Source organism: Podarcis vaucheri (assembly GCF_965113315.1).
Source record: "Podarcis vaucheri genome assembly, chromosome: 1".
Taxonomy (NCBI): domain Eukaryota; kingdom Metazoa; phylum Chordata; class Lepidosauria; order Squamata; family Lacertidae; genus Podarcis; species Podarcis vaucheri.
The window spans coordinates 96,277,753-96,305,001 of record NC_138759.1 but is presented as its reverse complement, the minus strand read 5'-3'; the positions used below and the strand labels follow the sequence as shown (position 1 = coordinate 96,305,001).

Sequence of the window (27,249 nt, the reverse complement as noted above, 5' to 3'; positions counted from 1 at the left end):
ATCAGAAAAGCCCTTTAATCTGGCACTCACATCCCACTAGAAAATGGCATCTTAGAATGGTGTAGTCAGAAGGGAATCTTCCACCAGGAAACAAATCTTCATACATCTTCTTTGTAAAAAAAAAATTAAAAAATCCTCCAGGGGATAATAAAGATTCTGGGCACAGACAAAGCCAGACTCCGCGCACAGCTAATTAAGGGGCAAATTTAGCTTTCAGATCCATAATCTCAATTCTTGAGCTTTCCAGTTCCCTCCGAGTGAGCAATTAGTTCTTTCCTGCACAAGATCCATCACATTTGACTCAGATTTGGGGCAGAAGGTCCCCTTTCCTCCTGGGGGCTGGGCTTCATCAGCTGCAGCACCTGGGTGAATCCACTGACATCATTCGGAAATGTGCAGCTGTGATGCTTCTGCGAATGAATGTGTTTTCTTAAGTGCCACTGCCGCCATTTTCTGTGGATCTCCTGCTGTACCTAAACAAAACATTATGGGATCAACATGCAATTAAGAAGAACACATATTTCAATTTTTAGTACATTACAATCTATGGGAAACTCACCTCTCCGTTAAGAAAACAGTAAAGCACAGCCACAGCAAAGCCCTGAGAACAAAAGAGACCAGTGTCAGTCATGAGATATACAACTGGAAATGGCAGGTCGGCACTCCAGAATAAATATAGAAGCAAGAAAAAGCTCATGTAGACCTTCCAGGCACACAGTGTGCTGCCAGATGTGAAGAAAAGACAGAGTGACTTACAGAGCAATCTGAACTAGGGCCAGAGAAGAGTGGTCTGTCTACTACTGCATCCCAAGTCCTGCCACCTCAAACTAGTCCGGGGCGAGAGGTGCAGTGGGGGGGGGGAGGAATCACAGGCACATAGCCCCCCCCCCAAAGGGCTTGGCCCCCTGAAGCTGGTGCCCCTGGTCAGGGCAGAAGGTGGCAGTGGTATTTCCACCATACCACTCCCACGAGCTCCAGGATTAGAAAGCTGGAGCAGCTTTGGAACCAGTGATCCATGGTCAGCTCTGCTCTATCCCTGCCCCATAACACCCCATTTCGGGGGGCCATACTGGTTAACCACCTGTGCGAATGCTGCCATGCGTAGCGTCTCAAGTGCTATGCTTTCTGCTACCACAGCAAGTGTGGCAGCAGAGGTCACCTGTGTCATATGTTAAGCCCCTCCAGCGGCAAAGATCCATGGGTTAGGATTGGATTGTTACACAAGATAAATTATATATTTTGTTGGACCAATTGGATATTTTAGCAGTTGCAGTGTTTTCAAACTCACGCAGGTCCTTCTTGCGACAAGGGCATTCTGAGAAGAAAATGAGGCATGGGGCAAGATGGAACAGGTCCTTGTTACAAAGAGGGTCCTGCAAGGTGACATGAGAAATACTGGACTTTATTCCTAAAGCAGGCATGGCTAAACCCGTTTGGGTTAGGGACTCACCTGCCCTCTCCCAATTTATGAGCTGCCCAAGACCCAACAATTATGTTGGTGAAAGGTGGGGGAGAATCGACAGCACTGGGATGGGCAGAGACCAACACCCTGATAGGGATAAAAAAAGTTCCCTCCTCAGTCATCTAATCAACCACTTGACCAGTGGAAAGAAGGTAATAACCTGTCCTCCTCAGTTGATCTGCCCAGATCTGGGAGGAGGGGGCTGTGTGCCAATGTCTGTGTCTGCTTGTGTTTGTTCACACTCTCTCCATGTATGTAAAAGTATGCATGAGAGAGAGTGGTGCAGCCATATCCACCACTGGCATGCAACCTACAAAAGATTTGCCAAGGGTTAATGTGACACCTGGGCCCCCCCCCCAAAAAAAAGCATTAGCCAATAACCACCCCTGTCCTAGTTACCTAAGAATTCCAGTTACCTCTTTGCATCCTGTTTGCTCTAGACACCCGGGGCCCGGAAAACATTAAGGAGGTTTGCCAAAACGGCCTGTTTGGATTGCAAAAGACGGGTGGGGCTTCTTTCATCTGAAGATGATGAAGACCTTCCAAGGAACAGATTACCTGGAAAGATCCCAAGGCTTTTTCAAACAGAGCTTGGATCTCCATGGTGCCGTTCGTGGTATCGAAAGGGAAGAAAGCAAATATGATGTAATGGACTCCAAAGAGAGGGATGAGGATGAGTGTGGATTTAGCGAGTCTCCTAGGAGTAAAGACAGAGATAACAGAACAAAACAGAAATGAAGAAACGGCCTAAAGAGGGTGAGCTTCATCTTGATCTCAGTTTGTAGGCAGAACTATCCCCTCCAGTAGCAACAGCAGAAAACGCAAAGGGAAGTTTCAGGGGCAGTGCAGGCCTGCCTTTAAAGATCAGCAGTATCACTAGTGCCAGACAACAGGTCACAGAGTCTAGGTCCCAGAAGTCCCTGCAGCTTCTGTTTTTTTACATATGGGCAGCAGGCACTATGGACATCCTCCATGAATCTATCTAAGCCCCCTTGAAGTGAATTCCATAGTTTAAACTCTGTGCTGTGTGAAGAAGTGCTTCATTTTCTCTCTCCTGAATCGCCTGCCTCTTCAGTTTCACGGGATGGCCCTTAACCGAAGTACAGTGGTATCTCAGAAGTCAAACGGAATCTGTTCCAGAAGTCTGTTTGACTTCCAAAACATTTAGAAACCAAGCTGCAGCTTCCGATTGGCTGCAGGAAGATCCTGCAGCCAATCGGAAACCGCAGAAGCCTCATCAGACGTTCAGTTTCCAAAGAACGTCCGCAAACTAGAACACTCACTTCTGGGTTTGTGGCATTCGGGAGCCAAAACAGACGAGTACCAAGGCATTCAACAACCAAGGTATGACTGTATTACAAGAGAGGGAATGGGGATTTTCTCCATCAGCTTTCATCACACTACGCTCAGGGCTTTGCATCCAGATTTGCGCTCTGTTGCTGCTACTATAGATGGGGATAAGATCTTTCCAAAAGAAGCACAAGCAGACCTGGAGGCATTTTATTGGGGTGGGTGTCCTTGAGGCAGCTAATCAGACAAGTTTATCTGGGTGATACATATCTTTGCATATATTTGCAGGCAAACGGGTAAAACATCTGTGCACAGGTATCTCTTGCTGTTGTACTTATGTGTGAGGCTGAGGGTTTTTTTGTTTTTTGTTTTAAGCTGTCTTACTTGTATTGACTGGAATCCTTGTTCCTTCCATCTGGCCATCTAAGTTTGCTCATTAGAATCCTCACAATATTAACAAACAAAACAAAATTGATCTGCAAAGAGAATGAAAAGCTGGCATTGACATTCACATATTTGAAAGACACTCATCAAATTTGCTCTCTTTAGTTCGATCTTCATCTCAGAAATCGGCTGTGAAATGGACTTACAGCAATAGCATGAATTTGTTTATTACGGTCACAGACGAATAACATTTGGTACAAAAATAGAAGAGGCATTGTAATTCAGACTTACAACAATAGAAACTACCACAGGGCCTTGAATGAGCCACCGGGCATATGTAAGATGAGTATCCCAGCATCTGTAAGATAGCAAAATTCATTCATTATGCTTTTCAGGTCAACAAATGCCAGCGAGCATCATGTTAGCAATATTTGTCTTCAAAGGAAAAATATCGCAAGGCAACATGCCCAGCAGATAGGAGCTGGCATCCATCCTGGCCTTTCAAATTATACCGGATGGATGAAACTATTAGAATACTCAAGTGTGCAGAAAACAAGCAGGAAAAGCAGAAGAATACATTTGCATTTTACTGTGAGTCATGATTCAGAGGAGCTCAACAAATTGGCAATGCCCTAGTCGCCATCCTTTTTCAACTTGATGCCCTTCTTCGCCACTCCCATCAGCCCCGTCCAGCCTGGCCAATGGTCACAGCATGATGGGAGTTGTAGTCCAAAGCCCCCCCAGGATCGGGAAGTGTACCCTGGTCTAGGGGTGGGGAGGAGCTGGATCCATCTAGACCTTGATCACCCTCCACCTGGCAAGGGAAGTCCCAATGGTGTCAGGTGATCCATTTTTGCCTGTGCATTTTGAAATCAAACTGTGCAGGCAAAGGCACAACACTATGCATGCAAGCCCTGAGGATCAGCTGATTGTCTGGGCTTGCATAGCCCTGTGGTGACTGCAGGGAGCCTTTCTGCCCATCTGCATCTTTACCTGCCACACAGCTGACCTCACACAGGACATCAGATGTGCAGCAGGAGGGTGCTGCTGGGCCAAAACAGGCTTGTGGTTCTGGAGGGCCCCAGGCTAAGTAAGAAGACCAGGGCTGAGGTGAGGGCTGGCTGAGGACAGACTGAGGTTAATAGAGTCTCATAGAGCAGCCTCTACAGCTTCACCTGGCTCTCACTATAACCAGGACTACTTTTCTTGAAAAAGAGGGGCTGTGATCACCTCCCTTATTCCCTTAGAATGGCAATGGCGCCCGCCTGAGAGGTGCTGGAACTGAGTTCTGGCAAGTTCTGGCTGGGGGAAAAAGCCTTGACTATAACACAGGCAGGGACGCGGACTTATAAAAAATATTGGGGGGGCCCGGGAAAGCTCATGAATAATAAATAAGCTCATGAATATGCAAATAAAGTGGCGCCGCCTCCTCGTGAGCGAATAGGGGAGAGCGTGCTGCGCCTATTAATCAGCTCCGAAGGAAATTGGGTGGAGCTTTTGCTCGGGAGGGAGGGCAGGAGGCATGCAGCCCGACCCTGTGCATTTTGGGCTGGGGGAGGGGCGGCGATGGCGCTCTGCTGGAGGGGTGCCCGAGATTATTGGGGGGGCGGAGCCCCCCAAACGAATTTTTGAGGGGGCTCGGGCCCCCTCAAGCCCCATGGAGTCGGCGCCTATGAACACAGGTATATATGGCTGCTGGCCTGAAAGATTTTTACTTCTGATACCGTATTCCAACCCCAGTCAAACGTCAAAGTCCAGAGGCCTCACAGCAATGCAGCTGAGTCAGCTTCTTATCCTTTGACTTGAGGTTCCGAAAACACTTCCTTGTTTTTCAAGATAATATTGTGTTTTCGTTTAGCGCGGTCTTTGCAACGAGAAAACAACAGCACTTCACAAACAACCCAACTCCCCCTGCTGGATGGGAAATGATCATAATCAAATTAACGCATATGCAACAATACGTTTTTTAAAAAATAAGTGTTTAAGGTTCCACAATAATCTGTGTTGTTTTTGATGCAACAGGCAAGGAACAGCTGCCCTTCTGGAATTTATTATCACAATAACTGCAGATACAGCTGCTTCCCTTCTTGCCATTTTAATACAGAGAGCTCCTGACAATGAGAGTCTTTCATAAATGCCCTGCTGCTGCTGCTGCTGCTGCTATGTGATGTTCAGATGAAAACTCTGCCTATTTTATTTTATTGATAATAATAAAAGTATGAGTTCTAGATGACAAATGAAGGCTACAAGTGGTTCTTGGAACAGAACAAAAGACATAAAAATGGTTTAAAACCAGATTAACTGGCCTGACTTCCCCAGCATAGAATGATGGGGATTGCTTGAGACAATATATGTCTGGGCAGTGGGAGATGGCAAAGAGAAAAGAACGGATTCTGTTTTCACAAGGAAGCTGCAGATTTTTTTATACTGGCCAGGCACTTGTATAATAGGATACACACTATTTTTAGGTGTAGTTTGATCAGTATTAATTGCAACTGAACTGCTACTGTTATTCTCTTCTTGTCTTAGTGTTTCAGAATATTGCAAGAAAATAGGATTGCAGCCATTTGAAACCAGCTGTCAAAGGTTCTATGGGCACATAGCTGAGGCAACGCTAATAAATACAGAGCATGGAAAGATGTAATGGAAACACAACTTACCCAACATTTTCATGTAGTAGTCTGGCCGTGACCCATGCAATTGCAAAGAAAGTTGGAGTGCCTGCAGTAAAGGGAAAAAAGGGGACCCCCCCGTCAACCCTTAAGGCTTTCCCATACTTCCTCTTCTCCCGCTCCTTTTGCCCACAGCAAAAACCGCTCTTTAGTGCTCACTTGGAGCAAATAGCAGTTCAGGTGTTTTGCGGATTGCCCTTTGTTCCAATTTAGAGCTAAAGACTAAGCGGAAGTGTGGGAAAGCCCTTAATCATACAACGCACAAGAAATCATAGCATTGTAGAGTTGGAAGGGACCCTGAGGATTATCTGGCCTGCAAAGCAGGAATATGCAGCTATCCCATCACCAGCTAAATGAATATTTTGACGCATAATAGCAAACTCGTGTGGTTCTATGCCAATCAAATTGAGGCAAAATGGGAACAACCACAAACTAAAGAGACGTTCCCCTGATACAGTGGTACCTCAGGTTAAGAACTTAATTCGTTCTGGAGGTCTGTTCTTAACCAGAAACTGTTCTTAACCTGAAGCACCACTTTAGCCAATGGGGCCTCCTGCTGCCGCCGTGCTGCCAGAGCACGATTTCTGTTCTCATCCTGAAGCAAAGTTATTAACCCGAGGTAATATTTCTGGGTTAGTGGAGTCTGTAACCTGAAGCATATGTAACCCGAGGTACCACTGTATACCCAGGGGAATATGAAGCTATACACAAGCACATGATGTTTCAGTTCAGTTGTCCCCAACTCAAAAGGGAACAACAACCAAAAAGAGCCTGTGGAAAACTGGCTGCTGAGGACTATACATGCATATTATTGGCTTCTTTGAAATGTTTTTGTTACCTCAGCTGTGTAAGCAATACATTCTGCCCCCGCAAACCCTGCTCCATCACACACCTCAAAGCTGTGCAAAGGAAAGCGGCGAGTGGAGAGGCAAGAGGATAAATAGAGGGAGGGGAAGCATCAAAAGAAGCAATGTAGCAAAGAGGACAAAAGAAAGAGGAATAAAGCAGGAAGCAAGAGCAGGGAACGAAGAAGAGGGAGCCAGAGGCTGTGTAGACACCACATGTTTAAAGGACATGACTTCCCCCAAAGGATTCTGGGAACAGGAGCATGTTAAGAGTGCTAGGAATTGTAGCTACAGCTCCCAGGATTATATGCGTGAAGCCGTGTGCTTTAAAGTTGTGGTGCCAGACAGGAAGTGAGAGACACACGAAATGAGGGGAAGCAAAGAAGAGTGCAGGAAGGCAAGGGAAGCAGAGCAAGGACTGAAATGGAGTCAATGGGGGATAATACTGTGCAGCATTCTGTTGCGGCTCCCCCACTGGTGTCAACTGGTACTTACCCCATCCCAGAACCACAAACCACCAGAAGAACTTTCTTTCGGAGAAAAAAGACATCACTAGCAAGGTATGAAGATAAAGCCCTTCCACAAGAAGCCAGCTGTAGTTAGCCATGATACAGAAGTTAATGAAGACCATGATAATCTTACATCGGCCCTGAGGAAAGAAGAAGAGAAGCTAAACAGCATGTGCTTTGTCTCCCTTCCCTAGGCATTTCACAGTCCTGCTCCCAAGCGTCACCTTGCTGTGTCATGCTTTATTTATCACTGGTGTAAAAGTCGGATTGTGGTTGTTACAATTACTACACTCATTTTTGTCATTCTCACTGTAGATTTTGAGTGATACACAACTAAATCACACACAGAATAGACCTGCGGGAATCAATGGACTGAAGTTGCTTAAATCAATGGGTCTGTTCTGAGTATGATATCATGGGATATAAGTCGCTGTTACCCATGTATTTTATGTATTGGTTTGGATTGTTTTATTTCTACCACTAGCATCCATGTTTAAATGTATACTGTATTCTTTTTTTAAAAAAAAATGATGTAAAAGATTCAAAACATTATCTTTTAAAATCAACAAGTCTGCAACAAATTATTATTGTTCAAGTCCTGAACAGTTTTCCCATTGTCAAACCTACTGCCAATCACAAAGGTTCACATTCACTCCCTTGTGAAATCTTTATAAGAGCTGATTAATGCACTTCAATTAATTTCCTCGTAAAGTGTCATGATGCCACACGACACATTATCCAAATTGTGTTTAAACACGTTTTGCTCTTTGGTTTCTTTGGCCTTGTGATTATTTCATTCATTTAGTTTGAACATCCACCCCTTGTGGTTGTGGTATTCATAAAACCAAAGAACAACTAAATATATAAACAATATATTATTTATGTTCAGACCATACATACATACACAAACAAGCAGATGAGCAGCACACTCCTTGGCATTTTTTACTCATAGGTAAATCCTCAGTTTTCAATGGGTCTGCACCAGGGAAGTTCACATAAGCTTGCACCTCAAGTCTGCCATTTTCTCTGACAAAATGGCTCACAGGGATGGAAAGGAAATTTAATTCTCAGGCACCTTTCTTCAACCTGTGATGAGCTGGACGGTAGGCGATATTTATAGGCTGCTTCCTTACCATGTGTAACTCACAGTAGACTGCATTGTCAGTGTCTTCAGACAGGGCAGGATCTCTGATGAAGTTTGCCAAAGCTCGCAAAATGAACGATGCAAAGAGCTGCATGTGGATGCAATTTCTCGTACAGCGAAGCCTTCTGTGGCCCAAAGAGAAAAGCATCAAGACGCTTTCTAAACAAGGAACTGCTTGGGTTTCTTATCAGACATATGAACAGATCTTATACCATCTAAAGCAGAATCAGACTATTGATCCATCAAACCCATCTGCTCATGGGTGTAGCCAGGATGGGGGGGGGGCAGAACTGACATGATTGGTCAGTTAGTTAAGTATTTCTATGGTTTTACTTGATCTAGGGGGGAGGAGCTACCCTTCTGCCCCCCTTGGCCACACCCATGTATCTACCCTGACAGGAAACTGCTTCTCCAAGATCTCAGTCCTGGAGATCTCAGTCTTGCTACTTGAAGTCACTGAGGATTAAATATAGGGCCTCATGGATACAAGGCAAAGTGTGCTACCACTCAGCAATGGTCATTCAAATCAACAGGAACCTCATCAGTACTCTGCAACCATCCAATACCATTGCCTGATCTGATAGCATCATGAAGCAAAACTGACGTATTGATGGTAAAACTGAGAATTGTTGGACTGAATATCATCTTTCCCACAACACCAGGGTGAGGAACTTGCGACTCTCTGGATGTTTCCGGTGTAGACCTCCCTGATTCTTGGCCATGCTGGCTGGGGCTGATGGGAGCTAGAGTGCTACAGCATCTTGACAACTGTGGGTTGCACCCCTGCTTTAATAGAGAGGCAAAAGAACTAATAAAAGGGCAATAAAAAGGGAGGATGCAGTCATTGCTTCTTTGCCAGGCTTCATCAGATCCACCTGAAAAACTTATCCAATGAGCAGGATATCCACCTAACATACAGATCATCTTCCCAAATCCACAGCTTAAGTTTTAAAACTTAAGTTTTTTCTTCTACCCACTTGAATATACACTTCTGCCTGTTGACGTTTGAACAGAATGTACACTTCCCCACTGTTACTGTGCAAAACAGGAAGCCCTTTCAGAATGAATATCTGACGAAAGATCAATGGAACGGCTTTTGAAATAACACTTTATTTTACTATTCATTTGGGGTTGGGTTTTTTCCACAGATTAACCAGGAAGTAGAAACAAATATTTAAAAAGGAATGAATAATTCTTCTTCACCTGAAAGAACCCAGAATGCCCAAGGCAATTGTCAGCACCACCAGAGAAGCGCTGGTTCCGATGGTGTATACAATCTCCAACTTCCTCAGGTAAGAGACCTGTCAAGAAACAACCAGGTACACTCAGTCCAGGCAGAGATGTGAATGTGTAGGAAACCCACTTGTCTCAAAAGGAGTGACAACATGTCTTTTTTCAGAACATGCTGTCCCATCATTTGTTCTAAAAGCACGACCATGAACTAATTTGGCTTTGCCTGCAATCAGAGTGATTAGAAAACACTGCCCCAGGTAGAATTAGGCCAGATTTAAAATTTAGACACACACCAAAAAAAAGCCCACAGAGGGTTGTAAGTGGTTGACAACATATTTAAATTGTTTTACCATTGTCAACAGGTTAAGTATTGATGTGCCAGAAATCAATGGCCTGGCAGTAGCCTTTGCTTCCATGTCAACTGCGCTTGTGTATAACTAGTCCCAACTGAGCGTCAGTCACTTAAAACAGACTGCTGTCCTATAACGAATTTTTGAAGGGAGAAAGGCTCTGTTTGTACTGTATTATGACTGAATAATACTATGTTTTGTCACCAGGTGGGGCTATTTGCAACACCTTTTCCTACTCTGCTCTTTAGTGCTGTGCTTCAAACCCGAATAAGCCACTGGCGGATGATAAATGCATAGGATGAAGGCAGATATCTAAAAGTGTGGTATAGGTGGCTTGAGAGCACTTTTTCTGCTGCAGAACGAAAACATATGTTTACGATATTTCTATATCCCACCCTTCTATGCTAATCTAAAAACAAGTGCAATAAAAGTACAGCCTAAAAACAAAACAAACTACGAAGCAAAGTCAACAGCAGCTAAAATCAAACAAGCAGCAGTTTTAAAAGCACAACAGAAGACAGAGCCATGGAACTGGATTCTCCTCCTCTCCTCTGGCTCCAGTTTTTGAATATCAGCAGGAACCTCATCCAGAGTTATCAGGAAATGATGCAGATCCAAAAGAGTCTGGTGAGAGGATATCCTAATGGGTTTTCCACCTGTGGTTTAGAGGGTCAATCTAAACAAGCAGAAATACCCAGGAATACAGGGAATGTGTGCTCAAACCACTTCCACCCCACTTCTGATGCTTCCAGATGACCTGCCCGTTGAGCATTCATCCTGGTTTGTTTGCAGGAAGGTAAGATGGCATTGCTTTAAGGCGAATGTCATCCCACATTGCCCGGCAAATTTCTCCTTCACTTTCCTTATCACAAAAGGCCATGTTTTGGGGAAGCAGGTTTATTGTGAAAGACCTTCCAATCAACTATAATTGCCCAACCTGAATTTTCAGTATTGAATTTCACCCAAAAACAGCAACCGTTTGAAAGTGCCCATAGGATACTGTACTGATTATTTGAACTTACCCTACGTTGCCACGCAACTATAGGAGCATTAATCTCTTCCACATTTAAACCACAAGCAATATAGGGTCTTGGATATTTTTCCGACCAGCCATCCTTGGTGCAGTTACGATATATAAACCCTTGATTTGCAATGACAGGAAAAAAAATAAGTCATACAGTTAGTAGTTGCAATTAGCACTGGTGAAAGCAGCTAAAGGTAAAGTAAAGGTAAAGGTACCCCTGCCCGAACGGGCCAGTCTTGACAGACTGTGGGGTTTGTGCGCCCATCTCACATTTATTGGCCGGGGGCCAGCGCTGTCCGGGGACACTTCCGGGTCACGTGGCCAGCGTGACATCGCTGCTCTGGCGAGCCAGAGCCGCACACGGAACGCCGTTTACCTTCCCGCTGGTAAGCGGTACCTATTTATCTACTTGCACCCGGGGGTGCTTTCGAACTGCTAGGTGGGCAGGCGCTGGGACCGAACAGCGGGAGCGCACCCCGCCGCGGGGATTCGAACCGCCGACCTTTCGATCGGCAAGCCCTAGGCGTTGAGGCTTTAGCCCACAGCGCCACCCGCGTCCCTATTAAAAGCAAATATAAAGCAGCTATTATACAGTAAATACACATTCAAGGCCACATGGTGGAGTCTGGAAGTTTTTGCTTCCCTTTTAGATTACCTGCAGCTTGCTGTGATGTCAGAACCCGGGCAAATTGTGGTTCATCTTAACTATGGCTTGCTGAAACAAGCCAATTTCAAACTGTAGTTTATGAAGCTGGCTTGTTTCAGCAAAGCATTTTCAAGATTAGCCATTAGTGGAGCAGAAAATTGTTTACTGTTCTTAAACCACGGACAAAAATAGCTGTATTCATTATGTTCCAAAGAGATGCATTAATCCTGTTATGTTTAAGAGCAATTAAGTGACTCTGTCTGAACACAGACATTCCTGCTTCTGTCTCTGTTTTACTTTTTTTGTTTTACAAGGAACAAAGTTCATTGTTGGCACCATAAAAATAAATGGTTCCCAAGAATGAAAACATCGTTTCAGGATTGCAAGTGTGGAGATATATCACACAACTGGTTACACTTACGCTGTGGTTGTTATGGCATGCTATGAACCATAAAGCACTAGCATCAGTCACCTATAGTATAGTAAATGGTATGCAGTTAAATCCTAAGTATATTAATTGGAAGTAAGTCTCACTATGTTCAACGAGACTGACTCCTTTCTAAGTATACTTAGGCTTCAGGTTGTTTAAAATGTAACTGAAAGATCAGGGCCAAGGTGAGGTGACCACCTTAGGCAGCAGGATCCACTGGGTCAGCATATCTGGCCTCCAAGGAACACATCACATATAGATCTTTATTACTTCCTGGTTCCTGATACAGAGCTTCTCATACTCTTCCCGCTTCTTCCCTGACAGGTACGCTGGGGTGCCATTTTGTGGTTCACGTCCGATACCAAAATGTCTTGGGGCAACGCTGTGATTGATCAATATGTATCTAAAGGTTTTCTTATCACCCTTCATCATTAAAGCAATAAAGCCCAGACCAAGCATAACAAATCAAAACAGCAAGGAAAAAAAGCCAAGAGCTGAGTTGTTTCAATTTTACCAGCTCCCTCTAGCGGCTGAGTTTTCCATCTGCAAGCAGCTGGTGGGAGAGCCTGTCCGTTTTCCCTGACCTGGTGCCCTCCAGCTGCTCTGGAACTAACAACTTCCATCTGTCTCAGCCCCAGCCAGCAGGGCTGATGGGAGTTGTAGTCCAAAGCAGCTTTGCAGTGTTCCCAGCGATCAGGCGACAAGCTGCTCGGTGTCCCTTTTCCAGACCCTCTCAAGCAGGGTGTTAAGGTGCTGAATCATAACACCTGAATTGGGAGAGGCTGTGCAGTCCTCAGATGCAGTGGTGAAGTGGATGAGGAAGAACCAGAAGAGCTTGAATCCTGGCAAGACAGGGGCTCTGTGGCTAAGTGAGTCCTGTCGCCTCTACAGCTCTACACCTCCATGCTCTGGGGAGCAGTTGCAGCAACAGAGGACCACTCCTCCTCTGCCAGTTTATGTACCTTCCTCTGATAGACTGCATACATGCAGCTGGAGACTGTGCTTGCATGGAAACTTCCTCTGCTCATCCCTTTTCATTTCCCTCCTGGTTCTGGGAGACAGGAGAGGGTAGGGAAGCAGGTGGGTCCTTCCCTTGCCTGACCTGCCTCTTCCTCCTCTTCCTCCAACCCATCTGGTGCTCCACCAGCCTCCACCCGCCTCTGATTATTGCCTCCTGGCTGATACAGGTCCCCACAAACCACTGCCCCCCTCTCCCGAGTCAGACTCCACCCGCCCCCTGCCTGATACACACTTGCCAGTCCCAGAAAGGGTGCTTCTGGATCCAGCATTGTCGATGGAGGCTCAGGTAACCTTGGTGGCTAGAAGCACCTTTCTGCAGCTGCAACTGGTACAACTGCTACAACTGTTCCTGCACCAGGAAAACGTAGCCACAGTAGTTCGCGCATTGGTTACTTCAAGACTGGGCTACTGCAATGCATTCTACGTGGGGCTTCCCTTGAGCTTGATCCAGAAGCTGCAGTTAATGCAGAATGTGCGACGTGATGCTGACAGGAGTCAGTCCTTGTTTGCATATAACATCTGTGCTCAGAAACCTGCACTGGTTGCCAATTTGCTGCTGGGTCAAGTTCAAGGTGTTACTATTAGACTATAAAGCCCTTAAGAGCCAGTTTACCTTACCCTATATGTCCACTCAACTGCTGCAATCTGCAGAACTGGCACTGCAAAGGTGCCACATAACACCCATTTGTAGCAAATCAGTATTTTAGGGTGGCAGCTCCCACTATTTAGAACTCCCCATCCATTAACATCAGGCAGGCACCTTCAATTGACTGTACTCTTTTCGGTGCCTGCTAAAAACATTTTTTTCCTAGAGAAGACTACCCAAATATGCAGAATGTTTACATGGGTTTTAATGTTTTTAGCTTATCACTGATCTTAATCACCATCCAAAGCAACCCTTCACTGTGGCTCCATGAAAACACCACAGAACAAATACATCAGGCAGGAGCCGTCTTTCCTTGTTTATATTATGCTTCATTTTTATTCCCATGGACCAGAAGGGGAAATTACCACTTCTATCTGTGTGTTTATAGATCCATATCTATATCTATATGAACAAGCAGTTTCCTCAGAAGCACTCTGCGGGCAGCCCATTATTTTTCTCATTTTGCAGATAGGAAGCCTAAAAAGTTTCATTGTTGGGATCTGAGCCCTGTTCTTAGTCCAAATTCTCTCCATGTGTGGCACAAGAACATGAGGAGATGATTCAGGCTACCAATCCATCTGAATCACCATCCTGCTGCACACAGTGGCTAACCAGGTGCCTCTGGGAACCCTACAAGCAGGAGATGAAGGCAATAGACTTCTTTCCCATTCTGGCTCCCCAGCAGCTGGTGTTCAGTGCCATACTGCCTATGAATCCAGAGATTATGTATACAACCACCACAACCAGTTGCCCATGATAGGTGGTGGATTCGTCTAGGAATGACATTTTTAAAAATCCAAATAGGTTGTGCCACTTGTCAAATTCTGCTTGACGTCACAGAAAGAAAAGGCCAACATAACATTTACAGAATTCACACTCTGGTCCGAATGGGATCCTGGGAATGGGAATTTACTGTTCACCTTCTTGCCTGGGGCAAACAGCAATTGCCCCACAGGGGAATAGGCAAGGAGCAAATGCAGAAACCTGCTATGCCTCCTGATGCCAATCAGCTTATGGGACATCCAGCAACATCAATTAAGCCGAGCCCCAGAAGGGCTCTTGGTCTGTGACGTTTCTACCTCTTTCTTTTTTCCCTTTGTGATCCTTGGATGAAGGGTGGTATATAAATTTAATTAATAATAGTAATAATAACTCTGTGCAAGGCTAAGATAGCAGCATCAGACATTTCTGGAAGCAGCTCCTAGATTCTAGGTAAGATTCTACTTTCTCTAGAAAAACAGTACATGACAAACCATATTCTAGCCTGTGTTACACTGAGGACTCAGCCTTTAATCCTTGACAGGGTACAAGGAAAGCCTGGCATCAGACAGTACCTATGGAAGTGTTATGTTTTAAGTTTTACCTGTTTTCCCAGTTACCATTTGGAAGGCTTTGGGGCAAGGAACGCTAACTGTTTGCCCAATGGAAGAAGACAGCCAGCAGGTTATATTATCCCACATTCCAAGGCATCTGTCTAGGAGTCAAGAAGAACAACAAAAGTTACATACCTCACGCCATCCAGACAAGGAAGAGGAATGATCACATTCTGACCCCCAGGCCTGAGGTTCCTCAACCCTGCTTTAAGTACATTTCTACGCCTCATTTCCCATTTGTTACACCTATAGTGGAGATGATTAGTATCTTATCTTCTGGGAAAGCTTGTGGCTTCTCTAGGGCTGTCACAAATTGTGATGGAAACTCAAAGTTTAAAACTCCCAGATTTGTGCAGGCATTAGCGATCATTTCTCTCTCTCTCTCTCTCTCTCTCTCTCTCTCACACACACACACACACACACACACACACACACTTCTGTCCAGAGCAGCTTTTCCTCTATTGAGGCTCCCTGCTTCTGATGGATTAGCTGGAAAATCAGTTTGGCTGATTCTCTGAGCAAACCCCAGAATTTTGGCCATCAGTGCTTGAGATGATGTGGAGGGGCTAGATGGCAGCTCCACTCACTGCAAACTAATCTGAGCAGCCCACTTGGCATCATCAAGGCACTGCAGGGGCTACAAGGAAGGGAAAAACCTGATGTATAGCAACGCTTCGTATCATTCCCTCTGCTGCCGCCACCACCACCACCCGACGCTCCAAGTGTTTTCCAGCTGGTGCAAAAATACAAAGGGCTCCTTTTATTTATTCTGCATCTTCCCATGATCATACTTTGTTTTAGACTACTTGGGTCTGCTTCATGTAGAGCCCAGACACCACGGGAATTGGCAGCCTACAGGCATCCATTAACTAAGCCAAGTGGGCATTAATCAGACAGTTCCAGGAGCATTTGAGGAGGAAACTGTGATGAGTGTGCTGGGAAAAGGGAGGAGAAGTGATCTTGTTCAATTGTATACTATTGTGCCCCATATACATATCTTCTGAAGTAGGCCTTTGGCATTCCTAACAGAGGACCCCCCGTGATGCCAATGGCATATAGAGATAAAGCGTAGTTGGGGGGGAGCAGATAGATGACAGACAGGGCCATTAATGTCAAAGGTTCCCACAGACCCACTGGATGCCTATCACCAGACTTCACCTCACTGATAAACAGGAAGGGCAAGGACACTGTGTTGTTTATTTAAGAAATGACTATATTAATAAAACGTCATTAATCAAGACCAGGAGGAAACAGATCAATACTACCTTTCAGCCACTCATTGTTCTGAAATCTCTTTCCCAGAAGTCAACCATTCCCTATACCACCTGAAACATGCACACCCACATTCACTCACCCAGGTCTCTGTGGACACCATAGTAGGGGGAAATATTTTAGTCTAGCTACTAAATACAATACAGTGGTACCTCAGGTTAAGTACTTAATTCATTCCGGAGGTCCGTTCTTAACCTGAAACTGTTCTTAACCTGAAGCACCATTTTAGTTAATGAGGCCTCCTGCTGCCGCTGCGCCGCTGGAGCACGATTTCTGTTCTCATCCTGAAGCAAAGTTCTTAACCTGAAGCACTATTTCTGGGTTAGTGGTGTCTGTAACCTGAAGCGTATGTAACCTGAAGCGTATGTAACCAGAGGTACCACTGTACTTTCTGAGCACACTAGATTTGATTCCATGCAACACTGAAATTTTTGAAACTGGAGCTTTCTTTTTCAAACATTATACAAGAAGCACAAAAGCAGGATGTGAGTGAAACGAGGCTGAAATTAGTCTAATTTTCTATCAAAAACGATGACGACAAAAAGAAACAGCTGCTTCTTCATTCCAGAATCCTTGATGCGTATCCTGGTATCTCTAATGACTGAGACTTTCCTAGCCTGCAATCTCTGTTTTGGAAATGAGTCCCACAAGTGAACCCATGGCTAGAACATCAGCCTAATTTTTCCTTACGCGTGTGCGCGCACACATACACACACACACACAGAGTTTTACCTGAACTCCGGAGCGATTCATTTCCAGTTGTCGCATTCACTTCTTCCTTGGAGAGGACCAAGCTGCAGAGTTCTTCTTCTGTTGTCATAATTTTCATGATTTCACATGATGAAATAAAGGCTCTGACCTGCTAGTTGAGAAAGCATTTGCTCTTTTATTGGTCAGTAGCCAAACACACAGCCTACAAAACATCCACATAAAGGTTTATGGGCAGGTTACAGCTATAGAAATAGATGGATTCCTAAGAGTGCAGCATGTTAAAATCAGAGAATGCCCTTTGAAGTTTTGCCTGCCCTTCTGAGCTCATTTTGAACTCACTAGAGCAGGAGTGGGGAACCTCGGGTCTGGGGATCAAATGCAGCCCTTCCAGGTCTCTGGATCTGGTCCTTGGGTCTCTCCCAAGCCACTGATTTCAGTGGAAGCAGCTGAACTACACCAGTTCCATGTTGACAAAAAAAGTCTATGTCATCAGGGTTAGATTGCAAAGGGCTTAAGTCAGCTTCTTTCACTGAAAAGATATGTTCATGAATTAGAGGGAGTTTATACAAAAGCCACCCGAGATTAGCTTGACACGACCTGCAGCAGGTATAGCCGAAAGCACACTGGGGCTTTGTCCTATAACAGCGGGATATCCTTGTTTCCCCTTAGCACATATTTGATTTGCACTGCTTTGAGCAAATTCCATGCCATCTGCACATTTATCTAATGCTTTTAATTTAATGTACATTGTAAACTTGCATTAACACATCAGGTTACGATACCAAGGTAACCCAGCCAGTTCTTGAAAATGTGTGGGCAGGATTTGTTGGTCTGCTGCTCCTTCGATTGCCTTTCCAAAAAAAAAAAAATCTCTTTCAAATGAATGAACCCTTGCTGTTTGCCATTCGAACAATATCGGAACAGGATAACTATGCACACAAAAAAGAGAGAGAAGAAGAGGGGAAATCCATCACAACTGGCAGCGGAAAAGGCAACCTAGACAGGAACAGCCCTGCTAAAATTCAGGATAACAAATGTGTGGAATTTCCATTCCCCCACCCCACCCCGCTCTTTTCTTTTGTTCTTTCCTGCACACAGCAAATCAAAATGGGGTGAGTCTATTTCAGTCTTAACAAAGCCAGTCCTGCTCAGCTATAGCAACCATTCCAAAACTGACCAGTGTTAACTGCAGACAGCATACATTTCATCGGTGTTAGAAAGGTCTCCAGTTAGCAGTGACAGACACAGGAAAGCAGCAGGTAAACAGATTAAATGCTACAAAAAAGGCTACAGCTCTTATTGGGGTTTCATTTGAGCCTTGGCCCATAAAGAAGGGCTGGAAGTTGACTAAATACATTGAAATAGATTATTTGTATACATTTTGGTCAGCTCATTTCTTAAGTTTGCATAAATCTGCCTATAGGTTGAACATATCACCTCCTAGTTAGGAATGTAGCCTAAATTTATTATTTATTAAAAAAATATTTACAACCTGCCTGCCTGTAATCTGTACAGTTTTAAACCATAAGATGTTCAGATGGCCTGGACTGGTCCCTATGGCAAGTGCCAAAGAGGCTGCCGCACTTAGGGGGTGGGATATATCTGATAGATTATAGAGGTGGCACACATAGTCCTCGGGTTTATTTTCTTGCGTTTTTAAGGGCTTCTTTCTTGTCTTTGGCTGGTCATTTGAGCAAAGACAGGAGGAAGGGAGATCCTCTCTTACCTGTCAGTCACTCAGCATGGAAATCATAATACTTATCCTAACTTATTTGTGACAGTACTTGACTCAAGGCGAAGATGGAAACACAGGAGGGAAGGTGCCCCTTTGCTTCACATTCCAGAGAAGCCTGGCGAAGAACAGGGGTGTAATCTAAAAACACACAAATTTGCAATTGCCTAAAACTAGGAAAGGGAGGGTAGGGTTCAAACTTTGCACAATCACACCTAGAAGGAAGGTGTACTCTTGGGCCCTCACTAGGAAAAGGAAGCAAAACCGTGGGGATGGTAGGGCCTGCTCAACCACAACCATGGCTCATGACATTGGGCCTTACGTCAATGAAATATTACTCATCATGAACCATGACTCTTGGCTAGGAAAACTGAATTGACAGCCACACTCTCAACAGTCTTGACAACTAGCCTTGCATTTTAGAAGAGGGAGCTTTCTGGATGACAGCAAGTACAAAAAAGGCTTCCTTTCTGTCTGCAGACATAGAATAGAGCTTGGAACCATCTTTGGTGGAAAAATGCCTCAGCAGGGTAGATAGAGCATGTTAATTCCCTCACAGCCACCTGTGTGTCACTAGAAAGCCCCGTTATATGCTTTGAGAACTATGTGTCCAAGCTCTGAAATGGAAAATAAACCAGAAAATATATATATATACCAAGCCATGACCTAAAATAGTCTGATCGCTCTGTTTTGTTTCCAAACCAGATGAGTTTCAATGAGAGAGGGGGATTTTTACCTTGCCTTGTTGGATATAAACATGTCAGAAAATGTAAGCATATGCGTATTTTGGTCAGCTAGAATAGCTCAGTCGGTGGAGCATGAGATTCTTAATCTCAGGATCATGGCTTTGAGCCCCATGTTGGGCAAAACATTCCTGCATTGTAGGGAGTTGCACTAGATGACCCTTATGGTTCCTTCCAACTCTACAGTTCTATTATTCCAGCGTAATGGGTTCGGATGTTATTCAGCTTGAGTCTGCCATTCTAAATAACAAGGGGGTGCTTTAAAAAGTAGCTCAAGCAACATGACTGAAAAAGGTAAGGGCACAGCTCTCCTGCAGGCAGCCAGGATTCCTTTATGGTTGTGTAAAAAAGGGTTAACTAAGATAGCTCAGTGTTGGAAATGTGAGAAGGACAATGCTTCCCTGAAACATATGTTTGTACAGTGTTCTATAGTTATTAAGTTTTGGGAGAAGGTGCTGGACTGTGTAGCTATGACTGTGCAGAAAAAGTTAAATCTTTCAGTGGCGAATATTCTATTGAACTATTTACCTACTGTATGGAAATTAAAAACAGGACAACAAAAATGGATCCTGCACACCCTAATGGTGGCCAAGAGCTTGATATTGAAGAACTGGAAAAGTAAAGATATGATACCCTTTAATCAATGGGTTGGCGATATGACATCACTCGCAACCTATGCACGGATTGCTTATAGGCGCAGACTCTGTTTCGATAAATATGATAACATCTGGAATGAGTTTATACAGAATGCAGTAGGCTATTAACATTTACCTAAGTATTAGGATAATAAGAGTATCTTCTTTTTCATGTGTGTTTGTGTGTGTATCACTTTTAGATATATTTTTGTTGTTCTTTTTCTCCCCCTCACTTTTCCTTTTTTCTGTATCACTTTATGTTTTATTGAAGTATTTTCAATTAAAACAAATAAATATTTTTTTTAAAAAGTTATAGAGAGTAAGTGAGGCACAGTTGATGTTGATAAGCCTGTAAGACACAAGTCAAGAAGTCCTGCTTCAAATCTTGTTTCAGCAATGAATTCCCTCAGGGAAGCCACTGTCTTTTAGGATGCTTTCACATTACTGCCCAGCTGTGCATAGCAGCATTGGCTTCAATTGTGTCAGATTCGTTTCTGTCTGTGTACACACCAGGGGGCTTTCTCCTGTCTTTACTCCATGCAAATGTGTTCACAGCTACTTGTGTGATGTGAAACAGCACATCAAAGTTGTATAACAAAGTACAGGATGGATATGGATTTCGCACAGCATTCTATGAACACAGATTAGAAACCCAACACTGGAAATGCAGCGAGAGCACTGTAAATGGGAGGGTTAATGTATCCTTAATATCAGCCCCCCTCCCTGTATCTGCAGCAGTAAGAACTGCTGAAGTAATATATGTGAAGCATTTTGAACACTGAATTGTTAGACCTCTAGGATGTACCGTATTTTTCGCCCTATAGGACGCACCGGCCCATAGGACGCACCTAGTTTTTTGGGGGGGAAATCAAGGGAAAATTTTTTATTTCCCCCCCAGGTTTGCACAGTCATCCCCAAGCTAGAAGAGGGAGACGGAGCGCTCCGTCTCCCTCTTCTGCCTTCAGGGACAGCCTCTCTAGCCTCCATGGGGCAGCGGCTTGCCCCACTGTTCCCCAGCTTATGGAGGCTGTGGGGGGGGGGAGAAGCAAGCTCGCTTCTCCTCCCCCCCCCGCCAGCCTTCAGATCAGGTCGGGGAATAGCGGGGTGGCGGCGCTCCTCCTCCCCGCTATCCCCCGAGCTTGTGGGGCTGGCGGGGGGGAGAAGCAAGCTTGCTTCTCCCCCCCCCCAGCCTCCAGATCAGGTTGGGGAATAGCGGGGTGGCAGCGCTCCGCCTCCCCGCTATCCCCCAAGCTTGTGGGGCTGGCGGGGGGGAGAAGCAAGCTTGCTTCTCCACCTCCCCCAGCCTCCAGATCAGGTCGGGGAATAGCGGGGTGGCGGCGCTCCGCCTCCCCGCTATCCCCCGAGCTTGTGGGCTGCAGGCTGCTGCCCGCAAGCCTTGCGAGCCCGCGGGACCTCTCGCCGGGCTTGCAAGGCTTGCGGATGTCTTCCTGAAGCCTGGAGAGCGAGAGGGGTCGGTGCGCACCGACCCCTCTCGCTCTCCAGGCTTCAGCGAAAGCCTACATTCGCCCCTTAGGACGCACACACATTTCCCCTTCATTTTTGGAGGGGAAAAAGTGCGTCCTATAGGGCAAAAAATATGGTATGTGGTTGTGGTGAGTGCACACCTCAAGAGAGATTTGAGTGGAATCACTCATTCAGTGCACCTATTATCCCAAGCAGCATGGCTAATCCATGCTCAGTCATGTGCCAATTTCCCATAATTTTGCAGATTGGGGTGGGGAGAGACATAGGCTCTGCATAGGTTGTTTTTTATCTCAGGAAATAGGTGCCAAGTAGCTACTTCTTTTTACATCATATTTAAAACAAATGTAAGACGTTATAATCACAAAAGTCAAAGGCAACCTGTGGGAGTCATTGCTTCCTATTGTGACAACAGGTCTAGCTATGGTTTTAAGCTAAGCAACTTAATTGGCGGAAATTTGTGTGTGAATATGAAAATCTGGTTATACAAGTCAAATAATACCCTTGTTTCCAAATAATAGTCTGATACACTGTTGTACTTTGAGCAATAATTTTACCCAATCCTTAAATAATATTGGATACCTCATTTTTTAAATATTTGAAATGGATTGATAAAAAAAAGTTTAATTACAAACTCTATATATTTTAAATTTTGTTTTGGGGTTTTTTTTAATGTTTTGCTCATTTCCACATGACATTTATTCCTCTAGCCCCAACTGAACAACACTGCATTATGGAAACAAGCAAGCAAGAAATAAAATTTTGAACAGGTGTATGTCAACAAAGCTATTTATTTCTCATATAATTTAGTATATCAGTTACAATCAATAATGATTATATAAAACATAAGCAAATATGCTTTTAACCAGCAGCTGTCTCAATATGGTTTATGAAGATAAAGAAAGCAGCTGTCATAAAACTTACGTTTATAGACTGAACAAATCGGGAGACTATCCATTCAGCTAATCCCCTCTGCATATGCACAGCACTTAAGCATTCTAGTTCCCATAGCACACAGAAACTATTTGAGGACAAGACTCTGCTACGTGGTCTGAAAAGTTTACTTTTCCACTGAGCACACCTTTAGGGAAAGAAACTTTTCCCAAGGAAAATCTCATGCATTCCTAAATTGAAGCTGCCAGTGTGAATGTGCTCCCCTAAAATAACTAAACTCTAATCTCCCTTCTAAAGCACACTTTTCCTATCCTCTCACCGCTTTGCTGATGCATCAGAATGTTTTGTATGGAACATACAAGTTTTTAGGGAGTTTCATGTCCTCTCCTTGGGAAATGAAGCTCAGACTTTTTCCAGCTTTATCCCACAGTGCTTTGTTTATTCAATAAGAAAAATGCCTTGGTGTTCAGTAGGGCTTACTCTCACAGAATTATATATCTATATCTATCTATCTATCTATCTATCTATCTATCTATCTATCTATCTGGATCATAGCCTTAGTGCATCAACCAGGCTCTCACAAATTTCTCCCCCTTTCCCTTTTCAACGGATGGGCTCTTGTGTGTGTTTGCAGCAAAACAATAACACAAGGCTCTTTGGTTACTTACAGTTAGTGTCGAAGAAGAAAGGATTATTATTACGATGGTCCACATGTTCAGCTGTTGTCTGCCTCTTTCATCTCCCAGGCACAGGATCAGAAGTCATTTCAATGGGCAATCCTCAGCAGGTTCTCTCTCTCAGTCTGTTTCCTTGGGTTCCTGAGCTCGCCTCATCTTTCGCCAGTGCTGTTGCTTCTGTTACTGAGTCCCAGGAAGGCTCTTGGTGCCTCTTTGAAGCAGGATGCTTGACACACGCCTTGCACTGCAGTCCATGCCCCAGGTATCTTCGTCACCCATGCCCCCTTTCATTACTCATTGTTATCGCTGCACTTGAGCAAGGAAAGGTCAATCTTTTACGTTCCCACGGTAAGGGCAGCAAGAAAAGTTCTGGCACAGATATCACAGGAGCCGGGGGGGAGGGGGAGAGATAATTTAATATCCTGGAGACTGGAAGGAAGCAGGTGAGCACACAGGGAAAAAATCTAGTGGGATGGGGTGGGGGGGAGAGCTTTGCACAATGGGATTCAAGCTGACCAAAACGCCTCTGCTAATGTCTGCCTGGAATGATGACCGGAGAGCACAAGGGAAAACTGATGGAGAGAGACTAACTTCAATGGAAATGAAAGCTCCACTCCTGCGGAGCTTTAGTAGGAGCAAGCTTCAGTGGGTCGGTATATGGAATATGATTCATTGTTCACACTCACGTGGGTAGGGATGCAAGTACTCCCTGGAAGCTACATATGGTGACAACTATATTGATCTAGTGTAAAAAGTAGGGCAACAGCTGCCACAGGTGCAGCCCATGCCTAATCACATTTATTCAAGACTTATACATCTAAGTAATGCTGCACAAAACTGCATCCTTGTATTGTATTATTGACTTTTGGGGGGAGGGCAGAGTTATAACCTGGTAAAATCATTTCAGAGCCCTCGACCAAAAACAAACACATACAGCTGCATTTCATGCCTCCACCTCTTGAACACACATGCTTATTATCAAATGTGAAATTTTACTACAGAACTGAGTCCTCGCTCTTGTCGTGTCTTACTGCTGGCTTGCACTGATTATATTTGGTATATGCCACATCCTTTTTTAAATTGCTGCCCAAGTAGCCCATTTTAAAAAGGGTAGCTATGTCCAGGAAGAGGATATTGCACTCTAGAATGTTTTACCTGCCTGCATTTCTGATATTTGATCTGCCACAAAATGTTAATCACTGTGCAGCAATACAACAAATGCAAAAGGAAAAAAAGGAAAGGCTAATGCAGAATTAAATTAGAAGCATTATTTTTCTTATAATGCTACAAGACCATATTAAATATACTTTGGGCTAATATTACCAACATCCATAGGTACTGAGATGATTTGCTCCCTCAGATATTCTGAAGAACCCAGAACGACATTAGTAAACCGCAGAACTACTGTGGTCCAGCAATTTCCCTGTCTGGCACATTTTGATGTGTCACGCAAAGGACAAGATGGCGATTTCCATCACCCCGATTCCATATTGAAAAGCTAACCCGTTGGACTAATTTAAACAGGACAGCATTCTTTACTGCACCTCAGGGCAGCAGACTAGCTTAGAAGGCACAGGGCAAGCTGTCTGGCTCACACAGCACTCTGTCCACTCTGCATGCCTTAGCATATGAGGCAGCTGCCCAGTTCTGCCCAATGGAAGAGCTAGTCCTGTAAAATCTCTGTTGCCCCCCCAACTTTTTAAAGGCCTAGTTTGTGGCAATTCTTCTGCCTTGCACAACACAACTGGTGCATCAAAGATTCACATCCACATTGGCGAAGTACCTTTGCTCTATCTGGTGCAGAGGAATGGTTCATGAGACAGCTAGTGATGTGGTTGATGACGCTTTACCTTTCTGCAATGTTTGCCCTGCATTTAACAAAAGAATCTAACAAGAGCTCCCTGGACTGGGCCAATGGCCTATCTAGTCTAGCCTCCTCTTCTCACAGTGGCCAACCAGGTGCCTAAATAGGAAGCACACTTAAGCCAGACCTGAATACAAGACCATTCTCTCCTCCTGACCCCTAGCCATGAAGCCCTTTGGAAAATTCCAGAGATCAGGTATTTGAGAGAAGGAACAAGACAACAGATTCCGTCTCCATTGGCAGAATTTTAACCTGCTTTGCCTGCTTGTATCTTCACCATTACAATGTCCTGCTGCAACACAGTTCCTTTCCCGTTACCTTTCATTGCCCTTTTTCTTAACTTCCTCATTTGTGTTTCATTTTTGAATTAGACAGGTAGTCTACTAACAAAATAATGAGACTTTTGTTTGCTTGGGATTGCTATGGCTGGCTATTAAGCACCAGCCACATCCCCTTGGCAAAGGCAAGGATGCTTCATAATACTCAGAAGTGTTTCTGTTATAAGGTGGCATATGAGGCAGCAGTTCCACCTTCAGGTTGTAAGGTCATCGTCAGATACTATAGGGAGCAAGGTGCCTTCCTCTTGCTTGTTTTGAACTTCCAGGTCATGCATATAACACAGGGCCGGATTTAGGTTTGATGAGGCCCTAAGCCACTGAAGGTAATGGGGCCCTTTATATGTCCAGCTGTCCTTTGTCAACAACAAATTGTCACTGTTTTTTGTGTTGATTACTTACATCATAGGAGCCTACACCACACAAAACACTGTTGCTGTATGTAGGTTTTATTCTATTTGTTTTTTATCTTAAATTTTGGAAATGTACATCAAGGTTTTTTCCCCCTGTAAATTTTTTTGGGGGCTCCCCAAGAGAGTGGGGCCTTATGCTATAATTTGTTTACCTTATACGTAAATCCAGCATTGATATAACATGCAGCTAAGGCACTGCTTATCATATCACAGTTACATGTAGAAGCAAGGTGGGGGACTGTTGCACATAACTTTTAAAGGTGCGTGTTTGTTTTCTTCTAGTGCAGTGGTTTTGCAAACCTTATGCCTTCAATGAATGCTTTTTACATCAGTCAAACCCTGAGGGTCTGCTGTGGATCTGCTGAATGTTGCAAAGGATTCTGGGGCCAGCTGGGCCTTCTCCACCACCCTTCAACAACTGAACAACCTCTTATATATCAGGGAAAGGTTGCAGACGGAAATTGGGATTGATGGGCAAGCTGTATTGCATGGAAAACTCCCTACAATTCTTACCAATCACCAGAGAAGCTCTGACAAGCTTCCAGGGTCCCTGGAGCTACAATACTTGCAATAATTAATGTCTAAAATAGGGGTTGGGGAGGGGGGATATAATCTGACCAACCCTGGAAACTCCTGTTTTGCCTTCTAATCCTAGGTGTGCAGATGCTGGCAGCTGATATGCCTGGAAGCATCAAAAGCTACCATATGCCAAGTCAGACCATTGAGTTATCTAGTTCCGTACTGTCCAAGAGTTAGATTCTGGAATTGGTTTTGAATCGCAGAGGCAACCATGGAATATAAGGAATGAATACTACTATTACTGCTGCGGCGGCTGAGCATGGACCTGGCCTTTCACCTCTGACGGAAGAAGGGCCACACAGCCCATTGGGACATCATCTGCTTTGCAAGCAGAAAGACGCAGGTTCAATCCCCAGCACCTCCAGGTCGGACAGGGAAAAGACTTTTGCCCCAAACCCCAGAGAGCGGCTGCTGGTCAGTTCAAATTAAGCCCGGTAAATAAAGCCACTAACATGCTGGAAGGCAATTTACAGATAACAATAAGTGTACTGCTAGAAACATACAAAAAAAAAAAAACCACATTAAAAGCAATTAGCCATGGAAAGAATTAATCTATTGAAACCATACCAATAATTAAAGCAACGCACGACACCAGCCCTTTCGTTAAAAGCAGCTTCCAAAAGTACAGTACAAGCGCCGGAGGAGAAACCCAAGTCTTTCTCATCCTCCCTTCCAAACTCACTTCACTAACCTGCTCAAACTAATGGTATAGCCCGCTCTGTCTTGAAAACCCTTTCCGAGGTAGCAAGCACGAGGTTTTTGTTTTTGTTTTTTGTTTTGTTTTGCTTTTAAGGAACCTAGAGCCACAGCTTGAAGCATAAACCTGTGGGGAAGACAGAAAAGCCTCCTGCTGCATGGCGGGCTTCCCTTCCTCGCTTCCCCCC

The 27,249-nt window shown here is 44.4% G+C and overlaps 1 protein-coding gene across 4 annotated transcripts; it reads right to left on the bottom strand.

The window, feature by feature from the left end:
• Position 1: 1 nt before the first annotated feature.
• SCTR (secretin receptor) lies at positions 2-27,124 on the bottom strand. Of its 4 annotated transcripts, none has more exons than XM_082199147.1 (14): positions 27,048-27,124; positions 23,166-23,543; positions 17,033-17,162; positions 15,019-15,129; positions 10,912-11,030; positions 9,510-9,607; positions 8,296-8,431; positions 7,149-7,302; positions 5,797-5,857; positions 3,428-3,494; positions 3,137-3,228; positions 2,021-2,159; positions 560-601; positions 2-473 (listed from the first exon to the last, which is right to left on the bottom strand). In XM_082199147.1, the coding sequence occupies exons 2-14, from the start codon at positions 23,208-23,210 to the stop codon at positions 291-293; spliced, it is 1,377 nt and encodes a 458-aa protein (XP_082055273.1). In that variant the 5' UTR covers positions 23,211-23,543; positions 27,048-27,124; the 3' UTR covers positions 2-290. The 4 variants fall into 4 exon arrangements, with proteins under 4 accessions (XP_082055273.1, XP_082055275.1, XP_082055272.1 ...); XM_082199149.1 differs by lacking the exon at positions 27,048-27,124 and adding an exon at positions 20,120-20,189 and having other exon boundaries at positions 23,166-25,864; XM_082199146.1 differs by lacking the exon at positions 27,048-27,124 and having other exon boundaries at positions 23,166-25,865.
• Between the last annotated feature and the right edge of the window lie 125 nt (positions 27,125-27,249).

Coding starts and splice junctions, on each gene's coding strand:
- SCTR (XM_082199147.1), bottom strand. CDS start 23,210: ATGTGGACCATCGTAATAATAATCCTTTCTTCTTCGACACTAACT. Junction 15,130..17,032: donor TGAATCGCTCCGGAGTTCAG/GTAAAACTCTGT, acceptor CTTGACTCCTAG/ACAGATGCCTTGGAATGTGG. Junction 3,495..5,796: donor CTACTACATGAAAATGTTGG/GTAAGTTGTGTT, acceptor GCTATCTTACAG/ATGCTGGGATACTCATCTTA.